Source organism: Amphiura filiformis, chromosome 1 (assembly GCF_039555335.1).
Source record: "Amphiura filiformis chromosome 1, Afil_fr2py, whole genome shotgun sequence".
NCBI lineage: Eukaryota > Metazoa > Echinodermata > Ophiuroidea > Amphilepidida > Amphiuridae > Amphiura > Amphiura filiformis.
Genome location: NC_092628.1, coordinates 54,185,507 through 54,213,150, shown reverse-complemented (window position 1 = coordinate 54,213,150; position 27,644 = coordinate 54,185,507). Strand labels below are relative to the sequence as shown.

The 27,644-nt window shown below is 34.7% G+C and overlaps 3 protein-coding genes across 4 annotated transcripts in view; 1 reads left to right on the top strand and 2 right to left on the bottom strand.

The window, feature by feature from the left end:
- LOC140148901 (3-[(3aS,4S,7aS)-7a-methyl-1,5-dioxo-octahydro-1H-inden-4-yl]propanoyl:CoA ligase-like) overlaps positions 1 to 27,644 on the top strand; it is a 107,480-nt gene that overhangs the window by 20,656 nt on the left and 59,180 nt on the right. The gene's annotated exons all lie outside the window — the stretch shown is intronic.
- On the bottom strand, positions 2,499 to 6,988 carry LOC140148912 (uncharacterized). Its single transcript, XM_072171016.1, has 6 exons — positions 6,875 to 6,988; positions 6,684 to 6,768; positions 6,131 to 6,353; positions 4,184 to 4,223; positions 3,603 to 3,723; positions 2,499 to 3,266 (listed from the first exon to the last, which is right to left on the bottom strand). Exons 2-6 carry the CDS (start codon positions 6,713 to 6,715, stop codon positions 2,870 to 2,872), a joined length of 813 nt encoding a protein of 270 aa, XP_072027117.1. The 5' UTR covers positions 6,716 to 6,768; positions 6,875 to 6,988; the 3' UTR covers positions 2,499 to 2,869.
- Positions 6,979 to 14,830, bottom strand: LOC140148880 (receptor-type tyrosine-protein phosphatase delta-like). 2 transcript variants are annotated; one of them, XR_011858533.1, is made up of 8 exons: positions 13,714 to 14,830; positions 13,258 to 13,560; positions 12,620 to 12,904; positions 10,717 to 10,934; positions 9,262 to 9,296; positions 8,633 to 8,702; positions 8,360 to 8,463; positions 7,069 to 7,103 (listed from the first exon to the last, which is right to left on the bottom strand). XR_011858533.1 is itself a non-coding variant. In XM_072170978.1 (7 exons), exons 1-7 carry the CDS (start codon positions 13,850 to 13,852, stop codon positions 6,996 to 6,998), a joined length of 1,227 nt encoding a protein of 408 aa, XP_072027079.1. In that variant the 5' UTR covers positions 13,853 to 14,027; the 3' UTR covers positions 6,979 to 6,995. The 2 variants fall into 2 exon arrangements, 1 of the variants encoding a protein (XP_072027079.1); XM_072170978.1 differs by lacking the exon at positions 9,262 to 9,296 and having other exon boundaries at positions 6,979 to 7,103; positions 13,714 to 14,027.

The following is a 27,644-nucleotide window of genomic DNA, read 5'->3' as shown; positions in this document are numbered from 1 at the left end:
TGAATTGATAAATTGGTAACATTCATAGTTTTGATAATGAAAAGTACAATTTGTTTTTGGGCAATGTTATTAATTTGGAAGAAAAGAAAGAAGAAACGAGACAACTTTCGATGGGTCGCCAAATGTTACCACTTTTTTTTTTCTCAAATCGTCGAAATGTTAGGGGACTTATTGTTTGTAAACCCTTTATTATGTTTCTGAAATTGAATCCACTTGATTTTGATATTTACATTACACATAATATAATAATATAGGTGATTTCGGGTGTATGCTGCATTACATTAAGATTTTAAGATATAATATATTATTTCATTTTATATAATAGATATAATATTTCATTTTTAATAGCAGCTGAGAAAAATTAAAGCCAATATATTTCTTCCGAGTAAATTAATTTATGGTAAAGTTACAACTAAGTATCAGACAATTCGTTTTGCATACAAGATTAACTGAAAAGAATTCACTTTGCAACTACTACTTTCCAAATGATTGTTTCAGGCACTTTCGGCGTGAAATAAGATGACTTTCTCAGTTTATATACAGTTGTGTTCCTCCTTGTATTCTTGCCTTTGCTGGATGTATTTTGTGCAGTCATGGACAACAGTTTGGAATATTTTTCACCTTCTTGACATGAACTTCCTAAAATAAGTACAGTCAATCTGGAGAAGGAAGAGGTATTCTCATTATGCTATGGTTTGTAATGATGAGTTCACAAGGAATTATCCAGGAGTTTTTAAACAACCTGCTACAAAACATCATGTTTTTGTGCTTTTTCATTAAACCGCCGTATATATACAAAAACATATCATTAAAGAGCTCGTTTTTGTAAAATACTGTCATCCTAGTGCCAATCTGTCTGACAAAGGGACCCCTATTAGTACAGGACTCATCTATTAGAACGTGTCACCTTAAGACCTTTATTTTTCAATATAAACTTTCAAAATCATCCCTCGCGTACCAGTACTCGGGACACTTTGTTCGCTGTCAAAATATCAGAGTGTCTTCCCTAAATATTGCAGTGTAAAACCAAATATGAAGCATTCCAAACTTTTTCCATGACCGTCGTATATCAACAACTTTAAGATTTGAAAAGTACTAATTAAGTGTTCCAATGGATGGCCAGCAGTTGTGAAAATCCCGTGAAATACTCCACAAAGGTGTGCGTGTGAGAATAAAATATATGTAGGCCTATACCAATAAACATGATGAATATCTCCAACTGATTTTATCATTACATACAATTTTAAAGAAACATCATTGGAAATGTTGCACTTTATATACATAATTATCTTAATATTATGTTTTTTGCAATTTTGCAATTTATATACATATAATCATTTTAATATTATGACGTGGTTTTAAGGTTTTTTGTAATATATCTCACAGGTGTCACGAGTTACAACATTTACTAATGCTATACTACCCTGTAACGATATTAATCTGTAAAGTCATGCAGGCATATTTACATTGTCTGCTTTTTACATGTAAACAGTATCTCGTCCATGAACTTGATGAACCTGTGGCATGTCAAGCGTAAAGCATATTGTGACGTTTCTGAATACGTTTTATATTTAACAGCAATATTACCAAGATTCAGTTCATAATATTATGCTTTTGAGTGAGAAAAAAATACAGTGTTGCAATCTAGTAATAAATTTTTCAAAATAAATAAATACATAAATAAGTAAATAATACATTTAAAAATGAATAAATGAGTACATTTAAAGGACTGCAACTTATTTTGTGTAAGGTATCGCACGAGCAATATTACCAAGATTCAGTTCATAATATTATGCTTTTGAGTGAGAAAAAAATACAGTGTTGCAATCTAGTAATAAATTTTTCAAAATAAATAAATACATAAATAAGTAAATAATACATTTAAAAATGAATAAATGAGTACATTTAAAGGACTGCAACTTATTTTGTGTAAGGTATCGCACGAGTGTAAAAAGCCTCTGCTTGGATATAGTTAACATGTTCTAGGATCAGCAAACTCACAGCAATTTGTGAGGAATAATTCCAATCAATTAAGCAAGTATTAAGTACCCAGCAAACACAAAACGTTTTCGGCATCATTCGCAAAAAGGTTGTCAGTAAACGTTTAAATGTCGGGTTATATAAAGGGTATATTAAGAGTATAAAACGTTTTCATAACATCAAAAAACATTTTATGATAATCTTCTGCCCAGCACACACAAAATGTTTTACAGAAAACGTTAAAATGTCGGGTTATATAAAGGGTATAAAAACGTTTTTATAACATTCCAAAAACATTTTTGAAAACTTGATACAAGACATTCTATACAGAATGTTATTTTGGGGTTGAAAAAATATTTGCAATAACGTTTTACAAATGTTTTCATGACCTTTATATAACCCGACATTTAAATGTTATTAAAACGTTTTGTAAAAAACATTTTAAAAGCATTTCTGTGTTTGCTGGGTGCAAATATTTTAACATAATGTTATTTAAGTGTTGATAAAATGTTTGGAAAAAATGTTTGCAAAAATAGTTTACAATAATATTTTGAAAACATTTTAAAAATATTGTTGTAGTGTCTTTTCATACAAAACGTTTTAAAATGTTTTCATGACCTTTATATAACCCGACATTTTAATGTTATTAAAACGTTTTTACCTAAAAACCAAAAGCCAAAATATAACTTATTTAAAACGTTTTTAAAATGTTTTTTTTTTTTCTTGGTAGCCAGGCCCTTAGCAAGGATTTTGCGGGCGAAATATGATACTCTCGGTTTTGGTAAAGGTTTCGAGCCATGATAATGAAATATTTTTAACAACCCTTTACTTCTTGACATTTACACACATAAAATACTTCGCGTATATCAAAATGGTTAAAAATTTCAAATCAGGGAACATTAACATACGGGGAGCTAGTTTTACGATTTGTGTCACTTTTCTGCCCCAAACCTTGATAGTCATGTTCTTCGTCCATGTTCGCTTTATTCAAACCCTGATAATTCGACTCTTTCTTCTTTTCTGTTTCGCCCAAACCTTGATAATCGTGTTCCGTTTCCATGTCCCCTGTATTTAATCCTTGGTAATCAGATTCTCTCTTAGTCTTCACGTCTTCATAATCCAACTCATCTCCTTCGTATTGCTTAGGTGTTTGTATTCCTTCCATGGCTAGATTCACTTCATATCCTGTCTCATTCTGTATTGCAGACTGCTGTGCGATTTGTGGATCGATTTCGTCGTAAGTTTCATTGGATGTTGGTGACGTTTGTGAAGGGGATTTTTGACGCCTGAAAACATATTGAAAGGGGAACATTTCATAAGAAAAACATGGACACCTTCTCGTAATGCATGGCTATAACAAGACAAAGAATTGAGACTAATGTTATCAAAATCGAAATTTTTATCACAATTTTTTGTTCTGATGCTGTGTAAACCTTTTTTGACCATGGATATCTCGGAATGCCCAAGGGGCTCTCGTCAAATTCGTCATCTACACACTTGAAACTATCATTCATTTGCAAAAATATGATAGTGCAACATTACGCTAAGGTACACATTTATAAGACGATTAAGCGCAAGAAACAGTCAAATATTCAGCAATGTTCAATATTCAAAAAGATTACCTTTTCAGTACTATAACAACGACTACGATCATAAATAGAATTACCACGAAGATTATTATGATGACAATTGTTATTACAGACGACGACGACGATCCTTTCAATTGTTTTGTGAGCTTTGGGGCTGAAAATTTAATTGATACATGTAAAGACGATAATTGTGATGATAATAATGATAATAAATAGCAACTATTCACCAAAAATGATAATAATTAATAATAATAATAATAATAATAATAATAAAAATAATAATAACAGTAGTAGTAGTAGTAGTAGTAGTAGTAGTAGTAGTAGTAGTAGTAGTAGTAGTAATAATAATAATAATAATAATAATAACACTAATAATAATAATAATAATAATAATAATAATAATAATAATAATAACTACTAATAATAATAACAATATTAACAACAACAACAACAACAACAATTTATAATAATACACATTTGTGATAGATGCTGATGTTGTTATTGTCATCATCGTTGTTATTGGTTGTTGTGGTTGTGATTGTTCATTTCTTTTGGTCGGTTTTCCTCATTCCTAATTTAACCAAACCTCAATATAAACACAAATGCGTCAATACCTGTAAATGTGGTTGGTCTTGACCATCTCGTTGTAGAACACTGTTAAAATAAACGTAAAATGTATGTTAGCGTAAGAAATCGGATAGCAACGCTTGCATAGTACTTTTTGTGGGACCTGAGAGCACATCAGACACATCGAATTGCATTTTGAATACGAGGAATGTCCTTCAGATATCAAATAATTTTGATTTTGTGAAATTCGCGATATAATATGATGATGTTCTAAATGTCCCGCTAAAATGTATTGTGTGCAAATTCATTGTTGAGGGCAAGAAATTCACCAGCACCACCACTCACGAATCCTACCCATTACTTCCAAACTTCATTGCAAGATGTCATGGCTGATATAATTATTTAATCAATTGCAATTAATACAAAAAATGTGTTGGTAAGACCATCACATCACTTTACACTCGTTTCAATAATACACGTTCTGATGTCAAAATCTACAACACTAACAGAGGTAAATCAGTGCCTATAGCACACCATTTCAAGTCCTTGATCATTCAAGCACCGATGGCCATCAACACCAAGAACACATTGCAGAGAACCATTTTGGATTTATACTTTGCAATATCACTAGTCCATTATTTCTCTCTCCTATTATATATTACATTTAGACTAATACTATGCTGCGTCGCGTAGCTTTTGTAATTCTTACACTATATATATAGTCATATTATGACTATATTACTATGTCCTGTCGTAGAACTGCATGTTAAACGGCCAAAATAACAAGTGGGGTTCAATGTACTTTGCTATTTCAGTAAAATGGACATTTACGGGCCCACGACGGTCTCTTTGTTTGCCTTTACGGGTTCATTACCGGGTCTGTTTTCTTTGCTCTTTTACGGCCCATAACTTCAACATGATAAAAAGCAAGCAAAAGTAGCGAGCCCGTAAAAACAGGTAAAAGAGACGTACATTAACAATACAAGATAAATATTTCACTTGAATTATGTTACTGTCTGCTTTTACCATAATGATAATCCTCGATATCATATAGTGTAGATTAATCGTGGGAACACAAATGGTAAATTTTCGCGCGCTTCGCGCGCATGTTTCACTCCAATGTTCATTATTATTTGATCATTCAGCTTTAAATTGGCAATTGTTCCAAAAGCTTCAATCTGGGAGCAAAAGTCGTTATTTTCGAATTGCAAATTTTCTCGCGCATTTCTCCAATTCAACGTTTCATACTTGATAATTTTTGCTTTAAATTGGCATTGAAATTGACACATTTACTGCACCTTGCGCAGAAGTTGTTTAGAGAAACTTAATCTGGGAGCAATATGTCACTTTCAAATAATAATCTCCACCAAATCAATGGCGCTAATGGCGCGATACAGAGATTATCTTTCACTACGTAATAAAAATTAATTTACATACAACTTGATCTACACATGAACAACAATCAACAGGTAAACAAAAATATAGTGATGCTTATCAGTAAATGCTTCTTTCATTAAATGAGTTTTTAAAGAACTTTAAAGCTGTGCTAAAGATGTACTTAATTTAATGTGGTTTGGCAGAGTATTCCAGAGACGTGGTGAAGCAATTGAAAAAGCCCTGCCCCCCATGAATGTTTTGAACGAATATTTGATTATTGCCAGCTAACATGGCTAAACACACTACTTGAACAAGCATTTTACACCAATATCCCTCCCCCATGCCACAAAGAAATTTATGCTACTTCTGTTTCCACCAACCCCCCCCCACACACACACCCTATGAAGTCCTATACCGTCATCGCTCGGATCAAAGGGGCCCGTGCGTTCATTTTACCCCCGGGCCCGTAATGGTTTTCGGCGACACTGCCTTCTCGATAGTTATTCTAGTATTATTTCAGCAATAACAAATTTAAACTGCGAAAGAAATTGTACATTGTGGCTTTAATATAAATTTCGCTTTAAATATTACAATCAAACACGTCACGAAATAGTTACCTCTTCCACAGGTGTACAGCTAGCATACTGAATCATGACCATATAATCTTCTCCACCAATCAGGACATGATTCGTGTATCCACCATAGGTCTTATTGTCACCAATTGTAAAGGAATTGGTGTCATCTATATCACTTCTTGTGAGATTGGCATACAGTATATCTTCAGTAGCACGTCTCTTCCTGGCAATCTTGTCTACCTTGTCCACTGCTACATAAACGTTGCTTATGGGAAGAAATATATGAATTTATTGCTACCTAAATGTTTTGACTCAAACAAATTAAATATAAAACAACCTTTTTTAGAGAGAACTTATCAAGGCGTCCCGACAACATGCTCCGCAAATGACTTTAACAAACACAAATATTGTTCTATTAAAGCAAATATGTCACAGAAAGAAAAGAAAACTGCAAGTGTTGCTTAATTTTTTATATAATACCGAATTTAATTGTGAGTAAAGCACAATAAAGACTAGAGACGGATAGCAACAGATGATTTTGTATCATTTTGTATATTTATTTTATTTAATAATCATTAATGGTATAGAAACAAACCTTGTGTATTTGTGCAAAGCAGGTAATTCCATAGTGACTGATTGGTCAGATGAGACCACACTTGGTTGCTGTGGTACATACGAGTCTGCATCAAATACAGATAATAAGGTGACGATATAAAATAATCGTATATCATCTACAATAATATTAAATGAATATAATTAGTTTAGTTATATTTTCATTGTAATTACCATCGAATGTAAATGCTGCAGTATATCCTTCTATGACAGCTTCCTCTCCCTGTCCAACAGAGGTTCTTCCTGACACTTTGAATTCATATTTGGTAGATGGTTCTAGCCAGCTACTACATGTCTATGCTGACGGGTTCCATCTGCAGCAGTGGGTAGAATTCTTAGTGGTGTATTTGTCAGTAGAGATGAAACCTGGATCGAAACCTTTGCGAAGTGCTTGGTAGTCGATCTAAAATATATAAATCACGTAATAGCGCAGTGGAATATCATGTGTGCACATGGGAACAAAGTTTTACGCCGTTACGTTACTTTTCATCAATAAATAGTAGAAGCCATAATGTACCCTTCCGATTTTGAAAAGAATGAAGGAAATGAAATCTTATAAGTTGCAAGAACACGGCTCGTTTATAAAAAATGCTTTTAATCATAATAGTTGCTTTCAGGTATGAAAGAAAATTGTATGTTTAAATCCCAACCAATACATTGTAGTATGGCAATATGCAGGGCCGCCGAGAGCCATTACGGGCCCGGGGGTAAAATGAGCACAAAGGACCCCTTTTTTACGGGCGGCCCCTGATGTGTCTTTTCTTTGCATTTATGGGCCCATTCACGTATGTTTACTTTTACCGGCCCCTAGGACCCCGGGCCCGGTGGTAACGCACCCCCTTAACCCCCTTGTCGGCGGCACTGGCAATATGCCCGAGTGTGATGACAATCGTCATCATATTGCGTATATTTTTTATGTAGCCTATTCTTTGAGTCAGTATTTTTTGTGGGAAAATATTGATAAAACCTATTTGTTTCATTGCAGTTATTATAGGTTGACTTTTGAACCAATAGTACATTCATTTCTTGAACCTCTATTGTAATATAAATGGATGTAACTTCGAGCGTATGTTAATGGTATGGTATAAGAAACATTATGTTAATAAGTAATTCCGTTTATACAAGAAAAGACTCGAAGTTTAATATTATTTCATACACTCATAGAACCACACAGCCAATCAGAAAAGCCGGTAGCAAAATACGTAGTGCAAAGTGCGGAGTGCAAAACAATTGAATAATTGCACACGCGCTTACACTCCCATTCGGGGCTCGTCCACTGATTGAATGCATCAACGTATGAGCGCGCGCGCATTATGTCCAATGGCTCTCTCATTAAGTGACCTATACCGTAATTCAAATATTTTGCATGTGTGTGTGTGACACATACTGTATAGATGAGGTGACCTCAATGTTTATCAACAAAGGCAGTGGAGCTGGTATATTGATATGCTTGAGTGAGCCCCGTGCAACCATTACAATGTTCAATAGCCTTCTTGTTATATGGCATGAGTTTTAAAATCACGAGCCCTGCACAAAATATGATGAGCGCGCTTACTGCCAGGCAAAAAACAATGGAAATTGTGATGATGCGTACGCATACTGCCAGGCATTGACGTCAAAAGTCACATTATCTATAAAAATACAAATACATATTCTTACCGTGTATTCATTGATAATTCCGTTTGGATTGATGGGTGTGTTCCACATTAACGTAATAGAATTCTCTGCAGGTGAAATTCGTAGTTCAACAGGCAAACTAGGCACTATTATATATTAAAATAAAAACATGACACTGGGAGTATACCAAGGTAACATTTACCTGAAACTAACATCTTATGTATTTATCAGAGGCCTTTAATATTTACTGTCTAAGTCACGTTAATCCAAATTAGACACTCCCTCCTGTGACTTCGAAATTGAATTTGTACTCACATCCTTCCTTGGCTACAGCCGTTACGGTCGTACTCCAATCTCCCCTTCCTGCTGAGGTTTCAGCTTGTACCTGTGATGATAACACTTAGTTAACTATGACTATGGTAATCATCTTACAGCATTGAAAACAAACAAAAACAAAACATAAAAACAACAAAAACAAAAGAATCAAAAACCACACGTTCAAAGGATATATCTATTGCAATCAGAAAAAATTGTGTGTACTTCCTTGTAATAATTATTACTTTATAAATTGTATTATTAAAACTATGCACAAATTAATGCATTGTGATCTGATAACACGGTTGATAAGTAAATAATTTAGATATTTTAAGCATACACCTTATATCTTGATGTTGACATTGTAAGGATTTTCTCCGGAGACTTTCGAAAAACAGAAAAAAACATATCCATTTAACACCCGCTAGACTTGTAACGACTATAGGACTTGGGTCTCAAATCCCAAATGACTGGACTTGACTGGACTCGACACTTCAATTGACTCGACTCGACTCGAGACCTAGATAACTCGACTCGACTCAAGACTCGAATTGGTAACTCGGTTACAAATATGCAATTCCCGCATTTGTTCAGGTCAAAATAAACTTTCCATTCCAAAATGCACTTACTCGTTAAAATCGGCCTCAAGAAATTGCAGAATGCTCTATCTCAGTAGTTAAAGTCAACAATACAGAATGTTACTAAAAAATTACAAGACTGTTTTTGATCATTCTTAGTATTAATTAATAAAAATATCATTATTTAATTTTGTTAGTAAAATCATCATTACATAACAGCCAGAGTTCCTCACACTGCTAAATCATATGTTTCAGCCTTTCAACATTGCTAGAGATAGATGTTTATGTATTTTTTACATCGTTTTACTACCCCAACATGACCACTGAAATGCAAATGAATGTGTTTCGTTAGTCTATGTCATTCGTTGTTCAGCGCTTCAACTACGTAACATCAGCCGGATCCGCAAATACCTAAGTCGCGATGCTACTGAACAAATTATTCACTCATTCATCTCTTCTCGTTTGGATAACAACAATGCACTTCTTTATGGATTACCAGCAAACCAACTCTATCGCCTTCAGAAAATTCAAAACACTGCCGCTCTTACTTTCACCAGAAAATATTGCCATATCACGCCAATCCTAAAGGAACTGCATTGGATTCCTGTCACACAAAGAATTGTTTTAAACTTATGTTGATTGTATATAAATGTATTAATGATATTGCTCCGTCATATTTATCTGAACTCCTTTCACATTATGTTCCCACCCGTACGCTTCGATCTGGAAACATGCACTGGGGGTGACAGATCATTTGCGATCGCAGCTCCACGTCTATGGAAAGAACTGCCTATTTATATTAGAACTGCTAAAAATGTTACTGTTTTAAAAGTTGTTAAAAACTCATCTTATGTCAGAGACATTCTCTAATTCTTAAGTTATGTTTCTTAATTTAGTTCCAGTTTTCTTTGTCTTTGTTTTTGTTTTTTGTTTTAGTGCCTTGAGCGCTCTTAATTGAGTGGATATGTGCCTTGTCGCTATTATTATTATTATTATTATTATTATTATTATTATTATTATTATTATTATTATTATTATTATTATTATTATTATTATGTTAGTCCACCATGAGTTTTATTTTATTTAAAATCTCCCCTGACCTCATATGGAAATTCGTGTCATACTCTTTTTTATCTTCCACTTTCCTCATTTTCCTCTCAGCATGTTCAAGTGTTCAATAATCTTTGTAGTCCTGCCTTTGTACTTGGCTCTATTACCTGAAACTGCTGTGAAACTCGCTTTTGTTATTGCCTTTATAATCATCATTTATATCAAAAAGAGCATCGGTAACAGTAGACATCATTCTCAGTCCTCATTCAATTACAAATAATATACAGGCCTAAAAACTCCATCTGCCATCTGCTATCTCCCCAATCTATTCCATGTTCTTGCTCCACGAGACTTACTTTGTTTGATCACTTAACATGTCAGAAATTTATTTGGCTGTAGTTGTTCAAGAAATGAAATGTACTTTTATTACATCATAACATTAGTAAAGAAACTTACCCTAAATGCATATTCGTCATTAGGTTGCAGCCCTGATAATGTAAAAGTAGGTCCGTTATTCATTGCAGACATTGCCGTGCTCATAGATTCACTCGTCATCCAATATTGGATGTGATATCTAATGATGACACCATGAGGTGGGTCAGGCTCCAACCACTGAATTGTTATTGCCTTAGTGTCCGTGTTAGAAGCGTGCAATCCTGTAGGTGCTGGTGGAACTGTTTTAAAAGAGCCTATTTATAATCATGCAACTTTGCAACGTTAAAACACGTTTGCTTTGGTCTCATAATGACATTAACAATCACACACAATTTGATGAATCAGTTATTGTCAGTCATCCAGTTCTTTAACAAATTCATCAGGACTGTTCATTGTAGAATTGTTAGTTGTGATTTCTTACAACTAGTCAATAAAATATCCACTTACTTGCAGTTTCCTTTATCGATGCTATTGATGTAATGACGATCTGTACACAGCTGATGTTGACTGCTGCCTAGCAACTGAGTTGCCAGTTGATTTCTTGTCAGTTATCAGATCGTCAAAAACGTGACTCAAGTTGTATTGCCCCATCCCAGTCGATTACATGATTGTTTCAACCACATGGTCTGTGATAGCTGACTTATGAGGCAAAAAGGCAAGAGACGAGGGTCAATACAGCTTGAGTCACGTTTTTGACGATCTGATAACTGACAAGAAATGAACTGGCAACTCAGTTGCTAGGCAGCAGTCAACATCAGCTGTATACACATCGTCATTACATCAATAACATCGATAAAGGAAACTGATAGTTTCGAAACGTCTGCAAGTAAGTGGATATTTTATTGGACTAGTCAAGAAATCACAACTAACAAGTCATCCAGTTGTAATAACATGAAATTCGGAAATCAAAATACTTGATTTACTATTTTCAACAATACTACGTGGCGTGTGATACCATCACACGTCATCTGGCAACTGATCCGCTGGATTGGCCATGTGATAAAAGGAGAGGACTACGATACAACCATCCTACGCATGGGACAGAGCCATCAAGGCGACCCCTAGCCGTCTAGGATCAATCAAGCGGGTTAGTTGCCTGATGAAGTGTGATGTTATATATCAAATGCAACGTAGCATTGCTAAATATAGTAAGTCCAGTATTTTGATTTAATTCCAAATTTCAAATCACACACAATGTACATTCATAAATTAATTAATTACTTAATCAACAATAATACTAAAAATAACACAAAAAACAATAATGACTCTAACGACAACGACGGCGACAGCAACAACAACAATGATATCAACAGCAGGAACACTCAAAAACTATACGTTTCATTAATTCGTTCGTTCTTTCGTTCATTCGTTCATTCATTCATTCATTCATTCATTCATTCATTCATTCATTCATTCATTCATTCATGCATTCATTCATTCATTCGTTCGTTCGTTCGTTCGTTCGTTCGTTCGTTCGTTCATTCGTTCGTTCATTCATTCATTCATTCATTCATTCATTCATTCATGCATTCATGCATTCATTCATTCGTTCGTTCGTTCGTTCGTTCGTTCGTTCATTCATTCATTCGTTCGTTCGTTCGTTCGTTCGTTCGTTCGTTCGTTCATTCATTCGTTCATTCATTCATTCATTCATTCATTCATTCATTCATTCATTCATTCATTCATTCATTCATCTTTTATGAAGCAGTACGTTGCAGGATATGATTATTATGCGCATCAGTGGATTGAGTGTATTGGTTTGAGTGTATTGCCCTTTAGGATATTCGAAAATTCAAATGCGTTTATTTTTGTTTTCGTTTGTTTTTCTTCAAAATTTATGTTGTGCTGCATTGTATTGCCAATAATAAAACGGTTTATACGTTTTGATCGAGATTAATAGCCAATGACTATAAAGATTCCTTACCATCCTCTTCAGTTTGACTCACAATAGCCTCTGTAAATGGTCCCTGACCAGCACTATTGACGGCTGCTATCCTGAATGAGTACATCACATACGGTGTCAGGTTGTTTATTGTGACACTGCTATCTGATGTCTCACCCCTTGTGACGTTATTTGTGCCACTCAATTCATATGAATACCTCACGATGTCACCATTCCTTTCACTACACTTAGATTCTGTCCACGAAAACGATAAATGTGTTTGACCCACATCGGTTACCACTACAGACAATAGCGAAACTGTAGATTCTGTCATAGGAAGGAAGGTAAGAATTGTTACAACTCTAGTATCGTCAAAATACGGCTAGAATAATTTTGAAACACATTTACCTTTTTTTTGGGGGGGAGGGGGGCGAGGAAGTGGGGTATTTTAAGATGGGGAAGGGATTTTTGGGAAAGCAAGAAAAACATGGGGTCTTGGAGTGGAAGTTGTGTCTTGGGGTAAAACACGAAAATATGGGGTAGGGGTAAAGAGGCAAAAAGGACGTCTTTAAAAGGAGTGAATATAGTGTACATCTTAATATTGAGTGCCCGCATGATATCCACATAGTGAAAATAATTATGTCACTGGTTACACATTCAAACAAGCAGTAAAATCATACCTATCATGGCAGTTTGTGCCAATACAGCTTCGCTATATGGTCCTGTAAAACCCTCGTCACTAGTTGCAGCAACATAGAAGTCATAGTCAGTACATGGAAGCAGATCGTCGATTGTGACCGTTGTATCACTAACGATTCCTAATTTTCCACGACCGTTAATATCAGATGCTTGAACCAGTTTGTACGAGTAACCAGTTATACTACTACACCCATCCAGTCCTTCACAAGTAGCATCATCCCAAGAGAACGTCAGACTGTACGTATTCCTTGATTGCAATCTCACAGATGATGGAGGATTGGGCCCTATATTGTGAAATAGATGTTACGGGTAAAAAACAAATAATCATATTTAATTATAATATAAAGCACAGTTTTGCATTCTTTTACACTAGGTCTGACATACAATTGTAATTAATTATTATGTGCATAATATACTATTATTTTATTCATATTTACCTAAAGGTAAAGTCTTTTCAGTGTGTTCTGTTACTGGACCTTCTCCCAACCCATTTCTTGCTGATATCGTAAATGTATACTCATGGTCAGGTTCCAGTCCAGTAATGTTGACAGATAACTCAGTTGGACCAAATGACATTTGAAAGATGTTGTCGTTGTTCACATCGGTAAGTTGTACGTTGTAGGACAGGATTGTGCCTCCACGTGATTCACATGATATTTCTTGCCAAGTGAAGTAGATACTGCTTCTGGTTCTCTCAGTAACTGAAACCACTGGTCCAGACGTTGGCACTTGTCAAACAATGGGGATAGAGGAGAATATAAAAAAATATCAGCCCCTTCTGACAAATATATACAATCTGATGCTAACATACATGATGTCCCAGAAAAGCTATACTTTACTGAAAACCAGAACTCCAGATAAAACTGTTTTGAAGATATTATCTCGGCTATAATGGTTGCATGATAATGATACATTTTGCACATTTTCTATTCTTTTATCAAATGAACTCTGGTTTCCAGCAAATCATAGATAAAAGTTGTGGTTTTCACAAATGTAAACACTGAATGATGGATGTAAGCACATTTTAAAAGATCTCTATATTTTATGGGACACCCTGTATTCCAAACTTCAGAAGCACTGAATGACTTTGTTTTTATTGACAAATCTCACAGTATTGAAGTTCAACCAAATTCGAAATATGTTTTTAAACTTTTTGTTATTTCTTCCTAATATACGTACTATGTGACTTTTCTATTTTGCATAAAATTATGATGTGGATGACTTTTTACAGTGATATATTGTATGTATACTTCTGAGCACTTACCGCTTTGTGATGTGGTACCAGTTTCTGGTACTTTGACATCTCCTTGTCTGTCATCAACCATCAGTGTTACATATACATCATACGTAGAGTATGGTGACAGGCCAGTGAGAGTATATGAATTGCCTGACATAGTACCAGCATTCATCCTCACACCATCATCTCGGTTCCCGCACTGACCAGGATTGATTAATGTATATTCAATTAAATACATAACACTGCATGAACAACCTCCAGTTGGGGGGATTCCCCATGTTACCTGCAGCTCTGTAGCTGCATCAGATCCATACAATACTGATATGCTGATGTCTGAGACAATAAAAAATATGAAAACGTGAGCTATAACAATTTCTAAAAAAAAAAAAGTGCTTTTTGGACATTTTAAAATTATTATAATGCAATTATTATAAAGCGTTACCTTGGAACACTGTTGATGCAGTTTGGTAGTCACTCCATTGGCTACTGCCAGCACTGTTTGTAGCCTTCACTCTCATCTGATAATTGACCAAGCAATCTAAATTGGTGATTGTAGCTCTATGTGTATAGACAATACTACTCCGAGTCAGTTGGGTAATGAGATTTTGAATCTCATAGACGTAAGTAATGCCCCCTCCTCTTCTTCCACATGGCAAATTATCCCAGGTAAATTGCAAATGACATGGTCCTTGGTTTTCAAGCCTCACGTTAGATGGTGCAGCTGTTGGAGCTATAAGATCGATTATTAATACGTTTCAATACAATTCATTGATATTAATATCAATATCACCTATAACCTAATACTCAAAAATTCTTAATATTCCATAATTAATGATGCATTATTTCTCAACATTACATAACGTTACATTCTACAAAAGTGAAAATAAGTCTTCGTATATCTTAAAGGATTTACACTGTAAGTTTTAAAAGTTCAATACAAAACACACTGATTACCGATTTCAGATGTTGTGACATCTACAGCAAATTGAGGTCCATACCCAGCAGAATTCATAGGTGTTATCTCAACCATGTATGTTGAATACGGCATCAAGTTCGTTTGAGACAATGATGATTCCGTTGTTTCCAATTCTCTGATATTAATCGATGTATCCATACATTGATCCTGATTTATAAGTGTGATCCTCACCAGATATTTGTCAGTCACACACCCAGTGTCTGACACGTCCCATGACATATCCAATGTCGTCGCGGTCGGCATTAGCTGCACATTACGAACTGAACCTGGCACTTTAAAACAATAGTATTCATTGCCACTAAGCTGACATGTTTTGAGAAAATAGTCAGTAAATTCAATTCAAGTTTTGCCCCTGGCTTTCCACTCATTTTATCCTAATATTTATTCCGGTCATCCTTATAGTGGGTTGTTGTAGAGGTGATTTTACACCTGCTATCCCAGCCTATACACCCTTTTACACCTGCTATCTCGCTCGTCTTCTAACATGTTTTCTTTTATATATATAATAAAACTTATATTTTTATATATATTAGTATTTTATTGTGCAATAATCTTCTTTATTTATTGAGACATGCTTCAAAGTAACAAAATGAAATTAATATTCAATATTATTAGGCCTATGTAACTAAAACATTTTACCAGACGATAAAAAAAAGTATCATAATATAGAAATATAGCAATAATACATAATAGATACGAATTTATGATAGTACACAGTAGTTAAACATAACAGAATTACCAAATAGAATATAGACCAGATCATCAATCAAAGTAAATCAGAAGAATTTGTTTCCATGGCCCCACCGTTAACAGAAAGTTATAGGGAAATGGAATAAATGGGAGGGGCATTTCAAGACAGGTCAGGACGAGACAGGACAGGACGATACAAGGTCTGTCAGGACAGGTATAATAAATTACAGGACCAGTCATAAACCTGGAAATGTATTCAAGATAGGCTTACATGTTTGGACGGCCGAGGTGTGTAGACGAGAAATCATCGGAATATGACTGCCAATTTATGTTTACAATAATATCAATACATGAAAAGATATATGTATGGAATATTGAATATGGAAGTTGAATTAGTTTACTATCTGTACTTTAATTACCATTGGGCGAGGTCTTCCCTCCCTTATTGTTTTTGACAATGCGGATATAATTATGTATGTGGATAGTATGTGTCATCGGCTAGACATTTAAATAAAAAAAGGTATCACAAATCTATTTCCTAATTGTTCCAAATTGTCCAAGTTTACAATGCTATTTGCTGAAATAAGAGAATTGGACAATTTCATCATTATTTTGTGGCATCGTGATGATAAAATTCTAGGGAATAAATGGGGTTGGGTAGCCATTGTTGTTGACCAAAAATGGTTTTAATTTTATACTTGAATAAATTGAATGCAGAAAAATGTTTACGTAACGTTATGTAATTCATTCATTTATTTACGTATTTGTTTATTAGAGTTCATCACTGGTACATACAGGTAAAATTTTTGCACAACAAAATATTGGAATAATATATAAAAATATTACAAGACCAGCGAATAGGCTGGGATGAACAGATGTAAATTCACCTTCGACGACAAATTGTTGACATAAATGACTTTTGTAGTCAAAAAATCATACAATTTGGATTGATTCGGTCAATATTTAAAAAAAAAGAATGTTATTATATAAACACAAACATGGTCCCTATTAATGGTTTTTTTTTTTTTAGCCTTTACACCTGAGAGGAGACACATTGGTAACGTTTTGTTTTGTATGTAAATTGGTCAAGGGCTGTTCAATAATTATGAGCCCTTGAAGACGGTAAAATTGGGATGGGGAAAGAATGTTTGACTAGCTGGGAGGCAGGGGCAAGCCGATGGTGGGTGGCAAGCAATTTTTGTCCCACATTCATGGGTTGTCTTTTTAATAAAACCATTTTACCTAGACCATTTAAGGTTTGTAAATTGGGATGGGGGGGGGCAAAGAGTTTTGGTAGACCGTTAGAGGGGCGCAAGCGAAGCCATTTGAAATTTTATTGGTGGTGGTGGGGGGGGCTCATAATTATTGCGCAGCCTTTTAGTATTGGTAGCTTACCAAGCTCGACAACGAAAGTAAATGTGCTCTCTACGCTTGTTCCTTCATCATTACTCGCCATAACAATGAGTTGGTAGCGTTCTCCACAATCCAAAGATAAATTATTAACAGTGACATAAGTTGAAATAGTTTCCTGTTGTAAAATTTGAGGACCGTTTTCTTTCTGCAAGGTATAAATGTATTTCAGATTTGCACCATTCCAATGTGTGCACGATATTGGGTTCCAAGAAAAGCTGGCCTCACTTTTACTTGTAACAGTTGCCGTAACGTTTGTCGGTTTCGAGCTTGGAGCTTAAAAAAGAAGAGTAACAAATGCAGGCAGAAACAAATTACAAACAATGCAATGGTTGTTCTGAATATACAGAGACGATACAAGGACGGATCACCATCTTCACCTGAATAGCATAAATATTCTATTGTTGACAAATGTTTTTCACTCTAATAATGAAACTTCTATGTAGTTGCAAGAGTACAAATATTTTACATTCGCCTGAAAAAATATTGTTGCCATGTGAAAAAATATTGTTGCCATGCAATTCTAACAATTATGTATAAAAAAATAATGTAAAGCTGTATCCAACGCACCAACATTTCTCTCACTGTGATATTTAATTGCTGAGAAAATTGTGTTTTAGAGAACAACTTTATACGTCTTTTATACGTTTTTATACGTTTCTTTTGGAATTCGCCTATACGAATCGTTGCTGTTATAAAGTCAGTAAATTTAGAAAGTTAGAAAGTCTTACCGGAAGCTTGTGTTGAGAATCTTTCGGCATCTGCTGTATATATAGTTGTGCTTCCGTCCAATCTTGATCTAACAAAGTAAGTGTAATCGGAATATGGCAAAAGTTCAGCTAATTCATTTTGGAATGAGAAGGAATTCGGGTTACCCATTATACCGTTGCGATCCCATTCTGCCCAATCAGTAAATTGTTCGTCAAAAAGTGCCTCTTCAGCATTACATTGATCTTTCCTTTCCAGCGTGTAACGGATAGAGAATTGAAGTTGATCGAAGGGGTCGTAGGCGCTGCATGAAATGAGCACATCGGTTGATGAAATTGAAGTAGCAGCCACATTGTTAGGTGTATATAGAGCTGAAAAATATAAAACATTGTTATTCTCATCTCGTAACACATGTTATGCATGTTGACTGAAGAGATTTGGCAGGGTCGTATGCTCGTGCTACACGATATGAAGACATTTGTAGATGAAATAAAGTAGCAGCTAGAAAAATATAGTACATTTATTTAAATCATATAACACAGCCACAAGTTGATACTATTATTATATAGGGGTGTGTGTTATTTTGAAATTTCAACTTTTTAATATGAATTGCAGTTCAAAATATGGTATCAACATTGGAAATCAAGAATATGAAAGAATTTTATTCAAAAATGATTTCTAACCCCCTGTACATGCCCTTGAAAATTTTGAAACAAGGTTTCCGAATTCGGCAGGCTTGTGTAGCAGACGACGTTAATGGAAGTTGAAATGGCTGTAAACACTTGATTAAAGTGATTTTCGTTAAAACTATGGGTTGTGTATGTGGCCTTCTTGATTAGCTAGTGTGAAATTAGTTCCATATGATGACATTTGAGCAATTTTGGACATTTATAGGTTAGTGTGGTGTAAAAAGTGAGTAGGCCTATCTTCGTGATCTTAGAAGCAGCAAATGGAGTAGAAACTAAAACACTTTAAAATGAAAAGATAGACTTTGTCATCACAGATCAAACAGCTCATAGTGAAGGTGTAGAAAGTCTTTATTGATGAAAGGCTGGATTCTGGGTTTATGTCTGACCATCTTTTCTGTAAGGTGTAGGCCCGTATGCACAAAAGTGGAATTGAGTTCCATCAGGAATGGTCTTTTACTCTTATTTACTTCATAGAGTAGCTAGCAAATTCTAAAGATTTACATGAAAAGTTCAAAAATAATACAAAATAAATAGCTTAAGAAAATGTAAAGGAAAATGTCCCTTGTCCTGGGACTCGACTAAATTCAACTTAGACCAGGTCTAACTTTAGTCCCGGTCTAACTCATTTGTGCATACAGACCTAAGAGTCTTACCAAGCACGTAATTGAGAACAGAATAGGTAGACAAGATAATACCCAAGAATAATACTACTCAACTACTGCCTCATCGTCGAGCAGTTTGACTCAACAGGCACTTGCTGGCTGCATACAAAGTTAATAAATCATGGAACAAGTCCAATGAATTGACATCCACATTTCCCAGTGAGCCTGAAGGACTCTAGCTATCTAGGAGGCCCTATATGAACACATACTTGCATGCATTGTCAGTGTTTCTTGGATCTGGACTCCCTGAAAACCATATAGTCTTACTATACAGGAGCTCTGATTAGTTTACATCATAATTATAGAGCCATATTTTTCACAAACTAAACTTCAACAGTTACAACCTACTCAAAACTGATACCAGCCTTTTATCAACTTTATGATGACTATAATTATTGCGCAATGATCCCAAGAACCTTCTTAACATCAACATTCTATCATTCTCCTTTGTGTCAATGGACAGATTACAGCAAATCAAGTACATGTATGATAATGACATTTGTGGCAGGCCTACTCATTTAAAGTAGCAGAATCGTTCTCATGAAGCCACAAAGATAAAGATGATCGATCATGTCTTGTCCCGGGTTTCAGAAGCAGAAGGGAGACAGTTTTACCTTTGGGGAATGTGATCTTACAGCTGAGCATGCCATAGGCCTATCTTCCATGGATATGATCCAGAGAAGCTTGACAAGCCACCGATCCAAAACCTTGCAGCTGTATCTTGAAGATATGCAAGGGACACAAGTCTTTCACTTCTTAAATCAAGTGATGTTTGCAATTAAAAGATCATAGAAAAATGTCTGTGAAATATAATGCCGAAGACATGAATACGGTACATGAACCTCTAGTTGAGGAATATGATGTCTAAGGCAGACTGCGGATGGATTAACGGACTTAAATGAAGCATTGCACTCTCTTCTAGACAAATAAAAAGTGATATTTATCCTCCAGCTGATAACCTGTTTATGTTATTGTCAACATATTGTATCAAACTCAGCATTTACAATACAAAATAATTATTAAACAGGCTCAAGAATCACAATTTCTTTCAGTTTCTATGATAATCGACTACATTAAGCATGTGCAAGGCTGCCGAATTCGGCAACCTTGTTACCAAATCTTCAGGGGGCATGTACAGGGGGGTTAATCTACTTAAATTTATTTTTAATGATCATATTCTTGTTTAGTATAGTCGATACCATAATTTCAGCAGCAATTCATATAAAGTTGGAATTATCACACCCCCTACTATAAAAGCGCTACATTTATGTGGTCACAGCCTACCAATTAACCTATCCAAGTAGCACTAGCTAGTACTCACTAGCCTACAATGGTCTTTGACAGTAATGGTTGGTAAAGAGCAAACAAATCTTCGTTTTGTCGCTATGCCTTGAAAATTAATATTTTGAATATATTTTGATCTCAAACGGTGAAACCTATGGTGTATTTTACAACTGTACCGTAAGAGGTATAATGGGCAAGAGAATCTTAACTCCAAAATTGCCATTTTGAGGAAAACACAAATACACATAACTCCATGGTGCCATGTGCAAAAGGCCCCATGCAGAGTCAATGAAACTCCGTTGACATGGTGGAGTTCAGATGTTGTTGCGGTGACACATTCAGCAGCCTGATATTTATGGAGTTAAGTTTTTTTTGTGGCTGGCAAATGGCCGGTGTTGCTAGCTACATTTTCATACCAAAATCTAATTTTTTGCCAAAATTGGAGTTAAGATGTTGTTGTGCTGAGCTCTCGAAATAAGATGTAGATTTTCGATCTCTTGGATGAAACATAACCACGATTGACATAGAATGAAGATTATATTCAAGCTTGATGAATTCCATGCACATAAAAGTAAAGAAATGGCCAAATGATATTGTCATATTTCGGTTAAATAATACGGTTTTATCTGGTATTCAATATCATAAGATTAAATGCTTTTACCCAAAATTGAACTCTTTGGTCCGTATGCACAAAAGAGTTAGACCGGGTCTAAAGTTAGACGTGGTCTAAGTGGAATTAAGTTCCATCAGGAATGGCCCTTTACTCTTATTTCCTTCCTAGATTAGCTAGCAAATTCTAAAGATTTAAATGCGAAGTTCAAAACTAATACAAAATAAATTAAGCAAATGTGAAGGTAAAATGTCCTTTCTCCTGGAACTAAATTCCGCTTAGACCAGGTCTAACTCTTTGACCTTTGACCTTTGACTTTAATCAGCAGTGTCATTGTTGTACTTATTGAAATTGTATGTAAAGTAAACTAACATAATTAATATGGAAAAAAAAAGATACATGTACAACGAATCTATTACAATAAGTTTAAACTTACCTTTAATGCCGTATAACCATGGCAGTAGAAAGGTCACCGTAATTAGTAACGTTGTACTAGCAAACATTGTTTCAAATTGAAATGTTCAGCAAAATGCAAAATTCGTCTGAACCATTTGAAGATAATTAAAGCAGAACAACATGTCAATATATTTATTCACTTCCTCATTCCCGCAATGGGTCAGTGATTAAATACAAGTACCATAGTACAGGGCGCAATGAGTTTGGGATTTTAACACAAGCTGTGTCAAAGCTTGAAGACTGTGTTTCCAAAGTGCAAATTTGGATGTCCAAAAATTGTCTCAAACTCAATGGGCTATTCCATTTAAAATCCACACAAGGAGTGTGAATTTCAAATGGAATTAACACACTAGCAGCTCTATTTGTAACTCACTCTCCTTAAAAGGAAGATTCAGGTTGAATCTTTCTCAGAGGGTGAATGAAATTCAAATGGAGCTGCTAATAAGACAGAGGTAGAGTGGATTTTAAATAGAATAGCCCAATGCTGAAAAAAAGTTATGGTGATCGGTTTTAGAGCACGGTTTGCAAAGACTGTTTGTTATCAAGACTACTAATTACCATCTTACCAACATCAGTAGGGCTCGCAAAATACTTACAACAGAAGCTGTTAAGTTGGCCGTGCATACCCAAATTTCATACACGAAGGTCAAAATTAAAAAATGGTCCGATTTCATCGAAACAGGCCTCAAATTACGTCCTTATAACATAAGAAATCTCAAACAATTAAATTAATTTACAATTTAAGTGCATTTTTGTATTGTCATATCCCTCTTCAGAATCACCCCGTAGCGCCATGCACCACACAGTTTGACTAGACATTAAGTGTGGTAATTGCAGATTTGGCAGTTCGAATACCAATCTTATGTTCCAAAAACCAGCGTGAATTATTAAATGAAGAAGGAATCTGGTGAACATTCAGCTTAACAGTTTCCGGAGGGGGGGGGGGGTTGTGGTCACTCATGTACATGAACCTATGATTTAAGTGTCTCTTGGGGTCTATTGGTTGCTTGCGGCATTTGAAAATGTCAATCATTTACCAGCTCTGTGTCAGCAATTAATTGTATTGGTGTGTATCACTTGTTATTTAGTAATTCTGAAATTAGGTTTTAAACTTAAGAATGCATTAAAAAAAAATTTACACGGTCTTAATACCTCTCTTTATAGCGACGTTACCAAATATATTGTAATGATATTGATCGGAGTCTGGGGTAGGGCTACGTTGTTAAATGTTAACTATTAAGAGGTGGGGTATGAACGTTTGGACAGTATTTATTGTGGGACATTAGAGCACATCAGACATATCGAATTGCATTCTGAATACGAAGAATGTCCTTCTGATATCAAATAATTTTGATTTTTGAAATTTGCAATGTAATACACATTTTATGGCAAATGATTAAAATTGATATTTTGATATTTAACAGTACTCGAAGTAAACTTTATAAATCTGATGATTTGTACTTAAAGTGTATGTAGGTGGGATGAAAAGCCGACGATCAATTGAAAATTTTGACATTTCGTTTTGAAGATATGGATTTTTTTTCCCAAAACACCAAAAAATATTAGGTCTTTTTGGGAAAAATTCCATATCTTCAATATGAAAGGTCAAAATTTTCAATTGATCGTCGGCTTTTCCTCCCAGCTACATACACTTTAAGAATATATCAATAGATTTATAAAATTTACTTCGAGGACTGTTATATATCAACAATGTGAAAAATATCAAATTTTTATAATTGGTCATAAAATTTGTATTATATCGTGAATTTCAAAAATGAAAATTATTTGATATCAGAAAGACATTCTTCGTATTCAGAATGCAATTCAATATGTCTGATGTGCTCTCATGTCCCACAAAAAATACTGTCGAAACGCTCAATACGCTCATTCCAGATCCCTTAACGCTCTTAAATATTAGACTAACTTCCACCCACCCCAGATAATGTAAATTTTGAAAATTGGCCAGGCAAAAAAAAAAACCAAAATGGTGTAATTTTTGTTCGTCGGCAATTGTTGCGATAACATAAGACCAAAATGTTGTCCACCGGGATTTTTTTTTAATATAAATTTTAGGCCCCTGAAACAACTGATCCTCACACGCCACTGAACATGTAGAATATTTGCACTCCCAAAAAGGATTTTTGCAAAGGCCACACTGTATACCATCCAAAAAGTACGGATGGACATTTTGTGGTGTTATTAAATAATTGTAACGCTTTACAAATCTATTTTGTTTAGTTCGTAAACAGGGTATTTAGTTCTTGGATTCTTGGATTTTACTTTGATGTGTTTATTGTTAAGTATTTAGAAGTGTTTATATTTTTTAATTTAGTTTAAAAAATAGTTAATTTAGTGTAACAAATAGTAGAATTTGGCATCATTATTCCTACGTTTTTACACAGAGGTTTCCACTTCACTTATGCCAAAGAACGTAATTTTTACAAACACATTGGCAAGGAAAGTAAACTGGGAAGTACGAGTATGTTCTTCATTTTTAGTCAAATGATCCTTACTTGTATTGGGGTTACATCATCTTTGCCATGTGAACAGGAGCACAGGAGGATGAGAGTTCATAAGAGCAATGCCGGGTCGAGTAGTTACAACAATGCTGGACCTAGGGTACGTAATGTTTTAACGCATCTGTGTCTGTCACTACAAATTTTAGTCTCCTCCACATTCGCAACACGCTATACTATGTCTGTTAAGCATATACCTCAACTGCCGATAGGGCCATTGTAAAAATGGTTTTTATTTGCAAGCAGAATAACCATTGTACGATTTAAAAATCAAGGTCGTATTCGTTTTTTGTCATGGCTTAAAATTCAACCAATTCATAAAGATACCATGGCGCTTACAAAAATATACACAAAAAGTTAAATAACAAGAGAAACAGTTCAAGAAAACAAATGAGTCTTTAGCATAGACTTGAACACGGATGTGGTCGTAGCAGATTTTATGTCCACAGGGAGTGAATTCCATGCCGTGGCAGCTGCAATGTGAAATGTTTTCACCAGTCATTCTGTGGCTGGAATAGAGAGCCGATTACTGTCAGAAGACAATCGCAAGGTACGAGGAGGAACATAAACGGTAAAGTAGTCCAAGATGTAGTTGGGACTCTGGTGTTGCATAGACTTATAGACGTACAGAAGGATTTTGAACAGTACTCGTTGGTCGGTCGGTAGCTTTTTAACACTGAGATTTCGAATCTTATTTTTATTATGTTTCCTATTCGTTTCCACACAGGTGACATGGCAAAAGTCTATCAGTGTTATGCAACTAATTGGAGGGATCATGCCATGTGAATAAAACGGAAGATAAAAATACTCCTTTGTGTCTATGACTTTCAAGAAGATATGTGTATTCTGGAAAAATAATCCAAAGAAATCACGAATTTTTTTTTCGCTGCCAAAGGCAGCAAACTTATTTGTATTTTTTCCCCAATTTTTATACATACTTTATATGAAGGATGTTTCGTTACCTAGGTAACATCACAACATAGGTTGTGGTCAATAGGCTGTAATGGGGATTGACCTTTATTGGCCAATTTTGTCAATAACGAAGCAATTTACACAGTGCAAACGATTGCTTTTTTGACTTGTTTTTGCATGACGAGCAATTTAAAACCATTTCAGTTGAAATCGGAGCATTTTTAATTTTTGGGCCATGTATGGCCAAAAAAACTGACCACGGCTCAAAATTTGACCTTTTTGCTTATAACTCAAGAACGGTATGTCGCAGGTAGGTCAAACAATACTTATTCTGAATCCTTGCAATGAGAGGAATAATTGTTAATCAGATTTGAGCAACTTTGAAATTTGACCACTGTGTTGACCTTTAACCTTGAATATGGCCGGAGTGCCGGGAAATATTTTTGTTAACATCTTGTATGTGTTATAGGACCATAAAAGAAAGCTAAAAAGGTTGGTTCGGTAGAGTCCTGGGGGATGCACATTAAACCCTGGTAGATACTGAACTATATGATAGAAAAAGCATCTAGACTTTTGAAACTACAACCTGTCACTTGAATCTATGATGGCGGTGAACAATATTTTGACATTGATATTATTATATATATGGTATCTCAGGGTGCAACAGTGAAAAACAAAACAATACAAACAGTTCAACAACCAACCAAACAAGGAAAACAACAACACACAAGCAAACAGAATCATATATTGCGGAACGTATTATTATTATAATTATTATATTATATTCATTGTGATTTGAGTATTTCCAAGTATTTCTAAATCAGCAACAATCAACGACATATAATATACAATGTTTTGGTCATTATCTCAGAATGGATTTTATGACATGCCACCCATTCTGCTTTATTACATAAGCATGACACTTGCATCACAATTAATAAGTAAACCAGTAAGTCTGAGTATAACAATACACATATGTAATGCGATCAAGCAAAATCAGTCGGAACTCGCAAATATGAAATTTTCAGTTTCTTATAGGATAGTAAAATGCATTTACAAAGCTGCAATTTGCAGAAAGTCCCATTGATATTGAACAATCAGTTCCAAAGATATGAGCAATTAAAGAGTTTTCAAAACATCAGGAAACAAAAGGAAATATTTCCTTTGTTTGGCTGTATATCTCAAAGTCAATATTTCCGAGTTCCGACTGATTTTGCTTGATCGCATCACATATGCTGATATAAAGCGCTTATTAATATATATTGATATTAATTTCAGTATACTAGTAATAAAAAGAACCCAATCAATAGCTGTACATCAGTGCTGCCAGATACAGTGTAATGAGATTTCTTACATTAAAGCCACAAATGTGCGATTTCCATCGGATTTTTTTTATCCTTTGCCATAAAAAGAAAAAAGAAAAGAAAAAAAGAACAACACCAAAACCCACAATTTACTTACTTCTGATTAAACACATTCATGATAAAAGGCTGTTAATGTTCATTCTTACATCTCAATGTAAAGGGATAACAAAAATACCCACCTGGAATTACAAAACATTTGGTTGCATATGATGTTCATTTTGACGATATGAAAATTCAAAAAATGAAAGGAGGAAACATTTGGCTACCATTGTTCGTTTTCAAAACATTTATCTTTTTTTTTCAAAAATAATCATATTTTCAGAAACAGTTGCACTTTTCAACATCTTAGCCAAACAATTTACCCAACATTTCCCAGTATATGGAAGAATTAAAAGGTGACAATTTATACTTTTAATTTACGTGTAATTTAATAATGATGTAGGCCTATAAGATGACTTTATTTTCTTTATTTTGGATGAAGAAGATCTAACATTTTGCCAAATGTGCGATTTGATTAATGAAAAATAAAAAGAAGTACATTTAATAAAACCTAGGCATCATTATGAATTGATAAATTGGTCACTTTCATAGGCTGGATGCTGAAAAGTGCAACTTGTTTTTGGAAATGTTACTAATTTGGAAAGAAAGAAAAGGATATTGAAACGAGACAGCTTTGGATGGGTCGCCAAGTGTTTCCACTTTTCACCTGTTTTTTTTCGTCGAAAATCGTCAAAATGTTACGGGAGTTATTTTGTGTGAACCCTTTATTATGTTCACTGATGCTCCTTACTATTTCATTTGTAACATTGGATCCACATAATTTTGATATTTACATTACATATGGTATGTGATTT